This window comes from Cloeon dipterum, chromosome 3 (genome assembly GCF_949628265.1).
Source record: "Cloeon dipterum chromosome 3, ieCloDipt1.1, whole genome shotgun sequence".
Lineage (NCBI taxonomy): Eukaryota > Metazoa > Arthropoda > Insecta > Ephemeroptera > Baetidae > Cloeon > Cloeon dipterum.
This window is the reverse complement of record NC_088788.1, coordinates 11,646,947-11,656,363: the sequence shown is the minus strand read 5'-3', so window position 1 is coordinate 11,656,363 and position 9,417 is coordinate 11,646,947. Positions and strand designations below refer to the sequence as shown.

Genomic DNA, 9,417 nt, shown 5'->3' with positions numbered 1-9,417 from the left:
CATGTAAATTTTTCTTTTTAAATTTTAAGAGCTGAACTACAGCGTAAATGTTAATTTCATTAATTTACCTGCGTGTGTATTTCATTTCTTTTTCTATTTTTCTCCACTGCACCTTTTTACCTTCAAGTAGTGTTGTTTATTCGATCCTTTATTGCGCCACTTTCGACCACGGAATTATTATTTTTCCCTCGATAAACAGCCGTTTTAATTGATAAGTGCGCACTGCCGCGATGTCCTTGAAATGACTGGAGAGGAGCTCGCGATTGGAGAACGAGAAAAACGAGCCCTCGGCAGCTCGCCAATGGAGCAAACACAGGCCTCTCTTGTTTCGTCATAAAAATTTAAAGCCATAGCAGCAGCAAGCTCATTAAAGGTGTCTCCTCCTCACTCTGGCAACAGGTAGGCGACGAGATTTTTAGTGGACCGCTCGCTCTGGTCCATTCCAGCCAGGCCGTCAAAGGGTGAGCAACGACGATGACTTCAAAGGAGGAATTCAAGGTAATATATGTCTTTCATCAATGTGTCACTGTCATTCAATTGCAAGAGTTGAAGATAAATTCAGTTTTTTCCTTCAGAGTTCACAATTTAAATTTTTTTAATTCATAGATTTAAAAAAGTCATCATTTGCGAGCTGTAGATTTTTATTTATTAAATAAAAACGAAATAAAAATCGGTGCTTTAGCTATTGTGGAAAAATTCTTACTTTTTATAAATGGGATTTTTAGACCATCTATTTTAATTCATATTTCTCACACAAATCCGAAAATTGGCCTATAAATAATTAGTTTTAAGATATTGGAAATGGCATATAAAAACACTTAACCATAGGCCGGCCTCATACGAATTAATATAACCTGTTATTAACTCCAATCTATATTTTAATTCCTGGTTTGAGTTAGAAAATTTTCAAACTTAATAATTATTATTTTTTTGTATTAAAAGCTATGCTGGAATTTTCATTTAAGTATTTACTTTTTAAATTTACCATGTCGCATTATTTCTATTTTAAATTTACTGGATAAATTCATCTTAATGCATCTTTTATTACCTTGCAAATTGACATTGGACAGCAATTAAATTGTCTCCGTATCCTGACATCATCAGCAGTAATTATAATTAACACTGCGGCGCACCCTTCCAAAAATACGTGTACGTGTCCTGGCGACAGGCCTCTCCGCTTTACCGAATCCCAAAGTCGCTCCGTGTGTGCGTTTGTCTCGCTCACCTTGAAAGGTCTGAACTCGACTCGCGCGCGCGAGGAAGATCTTTTCTTCCCCTGCAGCCATGAAATCCATTTTTAATTGCGCGCATGCAGGCAAACCCTCTGATTGATCCGGTAGAAAATAGCGAAATTGGTGCAGCCTGATCAAGGCCACAGATAATGATTAAAATTATTGTTTTCGCAGTATCTGAGTGGATTCGGCAACGAGTTCGCTACTGAGGATCCGCGCTGTCCCGGCGCCCTCCCCGTCGGACAGAACAACCCCCAGAAGTGTCCTTACGGCTTGTACGCTGAGCAGTTGTCTGGAACGGCATTCACAGGTTTCAATTAACTAATAAATTATACTTTATTTAAGCGTATACATTTTTTCTATGCATCTATTCAGTCGATTTTTGTCTACTTCTATTCTAATAAACTGCGAATATAGAATCTTCGTTGAAAGGAGACAAATACGGGTCTCCTGTGGCACTCAACCAAATTTTAGCTGACAGGTCAAAATTGTTGACGATGCATTTTTCCGTGAAGAAATAAATCCAGTTGACCCTGGACTCGCCTTGTGCCACGAACAAATTCTGGAGCTTTCTGCACTTTTCCAGAATGTCCTTGTCGACCACTTTGGAGTAACAGCGTCCTTGGATCGTTTTATTAGCAATCACGTTTTGCACGATCTGTTGGTATTCCTTAGAATTGGGGTTTTATTTAGAATGTAATGGATCAGTTCACCTCTTTCAGCAAAGGGATGTGAACCGGCTGCCTGAGGAATTCAGGAACTTGGCCCATTGTCGCGCCTATCAACGGCCAGTCGTCGTCGCACGAGTCGCAGTCGCATTCGAAGTAGAATTTTTTCCTGAGAATGGCTTGCCTCCGCGACTTTGGCATCCCGCCGTACTCTGGGCCGTAACTGCTGAATATCTGCTCACCTTTCTTGATCGGTCTTATTGCCCTGACAACCTGGAAATTTAAATTTCATGTATCCCGAGTCAAACAGCAAAACCTCAGAAAATTCGTTCGTGATTCAACTTTTGCATATTTTATTCTGAATATAATTTGGGTAACTAATAGTATAAAACCAAATAAATAAATATTTTAAATTTAGATTACCGAATGACGATTCTGGTTCTCTCAAAAAGTGAAAGAATGGCTCAGCTCGATGCTAAAAGCCACGAAAGTAATTGAATCACAATTTCGAGTTTAATAAAGAAAAAAATCTAAGAATTTTATATTTTTAACAGAAAAATTCATAGCAAGACTCTATATTTGTTGATTTAAAATTAGTTTTTATTCAATTTCGGTGAATATAAACTGTGAAATCAACGAGGAAATCTTGTTATTCAATTTCCTATCAAAACCTCAAAAGAAAATTGTCCAAAGATTATTTAATGAAAAAAATATATAAGAATTTAGAAACTGATAAATTCTCAAGTGTGCTGAAAAAGCAGTGCACAAATTTAAAAAATTAAAACAAACTAAACGGCCTAAAATGTCCACCTAATAATAAAAAATCACGTCAATGTTCCACCATATTGCTGATTTTTCCACCAATTTTGTGCTGGAGAGAAAAACCCTGCACAATAACTTTTGCACAAAAATAAAATAAAAATGCACTAAACGCTAACTTTTCACTAGATATAATGCTGAATTGTTCCCCTAAAATTTTCTTAATTTTGCACTATAATATAAGTTAGTTATTTTTTCCAAATATTTAATACAAATTTATTGTGAGTATATAATAACTACTGGGAACCCCACTGGCGAATATAAAAATTATTGTGCCTAATAATGCACTTGCACTGAGGGTTCAACAAGTAAAATGTTTTCGATATATCCGAGACATAAATAGAATTTTTCAAATTCTTTCAATAAATTCAAATAGTGCGTTGGTGTATTACCTTTTTTATTACTTTTTTAATCAGAAAATAGTTTTATTGATTCCTTCAATATCTTATTTAAAATAACTATTATTTTCACCCGAAGTTAAATATAATTATTTTTTTAATTTAAACAACGTTTGAAGTAAAAAATTCCTCAGTCTAAAAGTGGCTGCTAGCTGTTAACCTGAGTGCCGAGGTGGTAAACCCTGGTGGTATTTGCGTCACACGAATGGTTCATTAGCGCCACGGTGGGGTACATGGCCCTTCCAATGACCTCCCTGGAGCGGAAAGCGTCGATCGATGGCACAAAGTGGCTCTCGTCAATGGTGTACGAGTTCCTCTGGAAAACAAGCAGAATCCTCTCGCATACTTTGGCCAGATTTTCACGCTGCTCGGCGCTCAGCTCTTCGCAACACACAGCGCAGATGGTTTTGGCCAGCTTCCGGATCCTTTCGAGCTTTTCGTCGTCGTAGACGTCCGGCAGCAGGGACAGAATTTCCGCCACCCGCGGACTGTTTTCCAGACAGGCGGCCGGGGTCAGGGTTGACAGGGCTTTGATCATTATTCTTGTCCACGAACCGGAGCTATCAGGGTCGCAAGGGGCCTTCAACAGGTCGTACTTGCGGCGCATTCTGCACTCGAGCTTGTGGTAGCCGCTCCACGCGCCTTTTCTGCACTCTTCGCTGCAGTAGAGAGCCTGTAATCGTTAATTTCGCGAATTTAAAATGTTCGTGGGACGCGTGTGGCTTGAAATGCGTGTCTTACCCAAGGGCAATCGGGGCACGGCTCCAAGTTGAGGCACATTTTGTAGCAGTGCGAGCAATGCGTCCAGAGGGCCTCTTTGTGCCCTTTGTCGAAGTTCTCCGCCTCGAGCAGAAATGCAATCAGCGGCGTTTCCACCAGCAACACGTCTCCTAAGGGGATGGAATGGGGAAATATTTAAATTTTTATTTTATTGCAATTCGTAACAGTGGAAAAATTAAAATTAGCAAAGACACGTGGGAGTAAAGAGAGTAACGTTTTGAAAACAGAAAAGTAAGTAAAAAGTAAAATACAGTAAATTTTTTTTTAATTTCTAGACCATTTTCATCCATGATATCCCCTTTGCGTTGCTTGAATTTTTCTCGTGTTTGGAAGGTATTTTTAGGTGAAAAATAGGGTGATTTTGTTAACTAAATGCATCATCTTTGTTAATATTTTTAAATTTTTAAATCCTATATAATAACCCTTTTTTTAATTATATAAAATTTTGCTTTGTTAAGCAGCGAATATTATTTTAAAAAATGAGAGTTTTATATTATACCATTAATTTTTCACACCTATACCTCAGTGAGCCAGAGACAGCGAAATGGGCGTGGTAATATTTATCCCCTTTCCACGTGTGCCGCCTGTACCTTCACTGACCGAGACCCGTGACTCCCGGCAGATGAGTTAAAAATGTCAAATCCAATTCTTGAAAAATAAACAAGCTTTCCAGTGATGCATATGCTTAAAAAATGTTTAGGTCTTAAATTTCTTAAAATAAGCGGCCGCGCGCCGAAAAAATATGAATTTTTCAAATATCGGTATTTTTGCAACTCCAAATCTTGAATCTCTTATCAGAATTGCAAAAACTATCCACCAATGAACTCGTCTCAACCTGCCCTGACGAGCTGAAAGGGTGTTAACCCTCCATCCTTAAGATGCTGCGCACTTTTTTACTTTTTTTCGAAAAGGGTGTATACTTAGGAGTGGAGGGTAAACACCCCTAAACCTTTCAGCTGGTCAGGGCAGGTTGAGACGAGTTCATTGGTGGATAGTTTTTGCAATTCTGATAAGAGATTCAAGATTTGGAGTTGCAAAAATACCGATATTTGAAAAATTCATATTTTTTCGGCGCGCGGCCGCTTATAATTAGAAAGATTGAGACAAAATCAATTTTTGAGCACATACCACTGGAAAGCTCGTGTAATTTGCAAGTTAAACCATATGCATAACATGTTAGATTACAGATCTAATTATCAAATTCCGCCGTAAATCACGAAATTAAAAAAATGGTTCAATGGCCGAGTGTCCCTGTGGCTGACGCAGGCTGACGTCACAGGAGGCAAGTGTGGAGTGTGGAAGGGGAGGCAAGTGTGGGGTGTGGAAGGGAGGAAAAAAGGTGCCACCCCTCTTTCACCGTCTCTGGCTACTGGATTTTTCAAGAAAACAGAAAAGATTAATTCAACCATAGCTCCAATCGAATTTTATTTTATTTCATAAATTAGAATTAACTCCTGTTTACATGTTCGCACCACTTTTAAATCAATCCAAGTTTTCAGTAATTAAGTATCGTTAAACATTACATTTTTCCTAGAAACAGCCACTGTTTCTCCCTGAACTACTTGTTGGGGGAGAATCGACCGTGTCTGTGGGGTGTTATGTGGCGTAACCTACCAGCAGTTGGTTTAACCTTCCGGGGCCTGCTAAGCAGGGTACCTTCATGGTATAGGGAATGTGTGGTGGGAACACCCTGCCCGCGATTATGATCGCGATCCCGGTGGTAACCGGGAAATCTGTAATGGGGGTGTTCTTTCCTCGTGTTAGGGATTAACATCCTCCTTATATAGGTGGGGAAGTATTCCTGCGAACTCCTACCCTGGGACTGTAGAACCATCTGGAGGCTACACGGCCCCCATTTTTTCTTTTTTACAAGTCACCCGTTTGGTTTGCGATTTAATATATTGTCCAAGCCAAAAACACAAAATAATGGATGGTAATTTATTCCTTATAGCGGCACAAATGATTGTCAATACTAATTAACTGACCATATTCCAAGCATTGAATTGCCAAGATTTATTTGATTTGTCACTACAACGATAATTTTAAAAACTTTCATATATCATGGAAATTAATACGTGGAATACGAGAGGATAAAAGAAGAGTTTTCAATCAAGGAATAAAACATTTTCTTTTATCCTTTCGTTCCACGTATTCATTTTGTTAGTTTCCATGAATATATGATAGTTTTTAAAACTATTTTCGTTGTGACAAATCCGACAAATCAAATAAATCTTGGCAATAATTTTATTTTTTCCTATATTTAATTATTGAAAACTCGTATTGATTCAGGAGTGGTGCGAAAAAGTCAGCAGGAGTTAATGCTTAAATTAAATAAAACTAGATCGAAGCTATGGTTGAATTTATAAAATTTAAATTCAATTTTTGCTTAATCTCTCAAGAAATATTCTTTGTTTCTGTAAGTGAGAAAAATTGAAGGTGTAATTCTCATTTTTAACTAAACATATTCACTGCTTTACAAAGCAAAATTTATATATTTAGGAAAAAATGCGAAAATATCGTACATTTTTTAGTGAATCCACTCTGACATTAGGATTGATTTATAAAATTTATTTTTTCTATTCGTAAAAATTTTTATAAACACCCCATCAAAAAATTCAAGTGACGGGATTTGCCACATTTTGCCGAGAATTCTTTATAGCATTTTCATACCTGTATTGATGTCTCTGGCGGCCAGCAAGTGCCGTCCGAACTTTTCGTCATTTTTCACTTCAACGGCGGACGAGAGCCTTTTGTCGCCCTCCTCCCGCCATCCGTGGCTTAGCTCAGGCGCATCGAGGTACCTGACGCACAAACCTTGACCCTTGCTGGTCGCCACCGCTCGGAACTCATCTGCCGCCTCCTCTAGCAGCCGGCCCTTTTTCTCCTCGGGCAGCTGGCAACCCTGGATCAGTTCCGTGGCCTGCCGGAGGCTCTCCTCGGCCTCGGCATGCTGGCCCAGCGTCTTCCGGCACACGGCCATCCGCAGGTGCAGTTTGTACTTGAGCAGGTCGGGGTAGTCGAGGCCGAGGGCGCGACGGGCGTCGTCGGCGGCCTGTCGGAAGTGGCCGGCGGCCTCGAGGACGGCGCTGCGGCCTGCGTAGGCCAGCCCTCTGGAGGCGGCGGTCGGCGCCAGGGCGAGGCTCCGAGTGAAGGCGGCCACGGCCTCCAGGTGCTGGCCGTCCCTCAAAAGGGTACTGCCCCTCTTGCGGCTCGCCTCGCACTCTTTCTGCCGGTCGGCTGCTTCCATCTTTGAGGCCGAAAATACTGCACTGCGAGGCACCGAATTCTCTCACTCCCGCGCGTTTTCTCGCTCTCAAAGCCGCTCTAAAATTAACGTGTGCTTTTCTCTAATGTGCGACAGCCCCTGACGAGACGTCGGAAACAAAAGTTTTCAGCACGTACGCACCAACAAAACGAAAATATCAGGTCCTCCGATGAAAAAAATGCTCCGAGAATTTTTCGTTCAATATATCCGCTCTTGTGTATTCTTTTTTTAAAAATACCATGCTGATGTTTTTTTCCAGTTCCGAGGCACGAGAACAAGCGCTCGTGGCTGTACAGAATTAGACCGTCAGTGATCCACAAACCATTTGTGCCACTGAACGTTGCGCAATATTTTACGCACAACTGGAACGAAAATGAGCCCAACCCAAACCAGGTACGTTTCTATAAATTCATGTTTATGAAGATGGCATTGTCGCATTAAAATAATTCAGCATATATTTAGAGTTAAAATACAAAATTCAAAATAAATGTTTTGTGAGTAAAACAGATGGATTTAAAAAAAAACTTTTAAGGGACAAAATAAAAATTAGCAAACAAAATTAGATATGCGTTTTTGGTATCAGAAATTCCATGTTTTTTTTTGTCAGTCCATGCCCTTTCGCAATAAAAAACTACAAAAATAAGAAAAAGGTTCAACATTTATTTCAAATTTAGCATAAACAGTTTCCATTTTATTTCTTTAAAAAAAAGCAAAAATGCGCATGACAAAAATTATTCTAAGATTATTTTTATTAGCACGCGCGTTATTCATTTTTTATATGAGAACACATTTCAGTTGTGAGAAAAAATAAGCAGATTTCAAGCTTTAAATTGTGGGTACAGAACAGAAAAACAAAAATGCGCCAGCTATCCACACCGCTTAGTGCACAATTTGCGTCGATTGTTTGCCAAGAACTCCTGTCTAAATAATTCACGCCGTAGATGCGGTGGAAACCCTACGACATTCCCTCGGGCGACAATGTTGTTGACTTCGTGCAAGGCTTGCACACCGTCTGCGGAGCAGGCGACCCGAAAGCGAGGAACGGCATCGCGATTCACGTCTATTTGTGCAACACGTCGATGATCAACTCATGCTTCTACAATTCTGACGGCAACTTTTTATTCGGTATTTTCATTCATGAAAATTTAACCAAAATATATGTGTGGTGTTTTAATTATTTCCAGTGCCCCAGCAAGGTCGTCTCAAAATTACATCAGAATTCGGCAAATTAACCGTGGACCCGAATGAAATCTGCGTGATTCAGGTTTTTTATAAAATGAATTGTTCAATAAAGTAACACGCACTAAACTTCCCATTTTTAATAAATTACGCAGCAAGGAATTCGGTTTTCCATTGAGGTCGAGGGACCAACTCGTGGTTACATTCTCGAGGTTTTCGATGCCCACTTCCAGTTGCCTTATCTTGGACCCATTGGTTTGCAACTTGAATTGCAAAATTTATGCCTTTATTAAAAATAATTTTAAATTTCAATCAAGGTGCAAATGGTCTGGCCAATCCAAGAGATTTCCTGACTCCGGTTGCCTGGTTCGAGGACCGAGACGTGCCTGAGGGTTTCAGGGTGGTGACCAAATTCCAGGGCAAGCTCTTCGAGGCCAAACAGCTGCACAGCCCCTTTGACGTGGTCGCTTGGCACGGCAACTACGCTCCGTACAAGTACAATCTTGAATATTTCATGGTCATCAATGCAACTCAATTCGACCATGCTGTAAGTTTCATTTTGCATATAATATAAGAAAGGATTTAATTAAGATTATTATTTTTTTTAATTTCCAGGAATAAATTACTATAGAATTTTTTCTCGAAATTGGAGCTCTAGAAATTTGTTTTTAATATATATACAATTAAATTTTCAGGATCCGTCAATTTTTACGGTGCTGACATGCCCGTCTAACAAGCCTGGAGTGGCAATTGCTGACTTTGTCATTTTTCCCCCAAGATGGGCAGTTCAGGATCACACATTCCGGCCACCGTACTATCACCGTAATTATATTTTACGATTCGCTTTTCACGTTTTAATTAATTTTCTTGATTCAGGAAATTGCATGAGTGAGTTCATGGGGCTAATCAAAGGAAATTACGAGGCTAAAGAGGACGGATTCGCTCCTGGAGGCGCTTCCCTGCACTCAATCATGACTCCCCACGGTCCCGACTACAAGTGCTTCGAAGGGGCTTCCAATGGCGAATTGAAGCCCGTTCGAGTTGCTGATGGCACTCAGGTAATTTTTTAAATCCTT

At 39.9% G+C, this 9,417-nt stretch overlaps 2 protein-coding genes across 3 annotated transcripts in view; one reads left to right on the top strand and one right to left on the bottom strand.

The window, feature by feature from the left end:
• The first annotated feature begins 336 nt into the window (after nucleotides 1-336).
• The window catches only part of hgo (homogentisate 1,2-dioxygenase), a 40,893-nt gene continuing 31,812 nt past the window's right edge, over nucleotides 337-9,417 (top strand). For both annotated transcript variants that reach the window (XM_065482511.1, XM_065482510.1), the window contains exons 1-9: nucleotides 337-498; nucleotides 1,407-1,542; nucleotides 7,422-7,555; nucleotides 8,104-8,287; nucleotides 8,347-8,426; nucleotides 8,497-8,596; nucleotides 8,659-8,888; nucleotides 9,037-9,163; nucleotides 9,218-9,399. In XM_065482511.1, coding sequence (XP_065338583.1) covers nucleotides 475-498; nucleotides 1,407-1,542; nucleotides 7,422-7,555; nucleotides 8,104-8,287; nucleotides 8,347-8,426; nucleotides 8,497-8,596; nucleotides 8,659-8,888; nucleotides 9,037-9,163; nucleotides 9,218-9,399 — 1,197 coding nt within the window. In that variant the 5' untranslated portion in view covers nucleotides 337-474. The remainder of the gene's footprint in view (nucleotides 499-1,406; nucleotides 1,543-7,421; nucleotides 7,556-8,103; nucleotides 8,288-8,346; nucleotides 8,427-8,496; nucleotides 8,597-8,658; nucleotides 8,889-9,036; nucleotides 9,164-9,217; nucleotides 9,400-9,417) is intronic.
• On the bottom strand, nucleotides 1,550-7,159 carry LOC135938672 (SET and MYND domain-containing protein 4-like). Its single transcript, XM_065482509.1, has 5 exons — nucleotides 6,568-7,159; nucleotides 3,859-4,007; nucleotides 3,278-3,790; nucleotides 1,946-2,173; nucleotides 1,550-1,890 (listed from the first exon to the last, which is right to left on the bottom strand). Exons 1-5 carry the CDS (start codon nucleotides 7,142-7,144, stop codon nucleotides 1,630-1,632), a joined length of 1,728 nt encoding a protein of 575 aa, XP_065338581.1. The 5' UTR covers nucleotides 7,145-7,159; the 3' UTR covers nucleotides 1,550-1,629.

Bases quoted from the DNA above. Each gene is read 5' to 3' on its own strand.
- LOC135938672 (XM_065482509.1), bottom strand. From the start codon at position 7,144: ATGGAAGCAGCCGACCGGCAGAAAGAGTGCGAGGCGAGCCGCAAGAGG. The intron at 3,791-3,858 runs GTAAGACACGCA...TAACGATTACAG, and splicing joins CGTGCCCCGATTGCCCTTGG to GCTCTCTACTGCAGCGAAGA. The intron at 2,174-3,277 runs GTTAACAGCTAG...TTAAATTTCCAG, and splicing joins TTTACCACCTCGGCACTCAG to GTTGTCAGGGCAATAAGACC.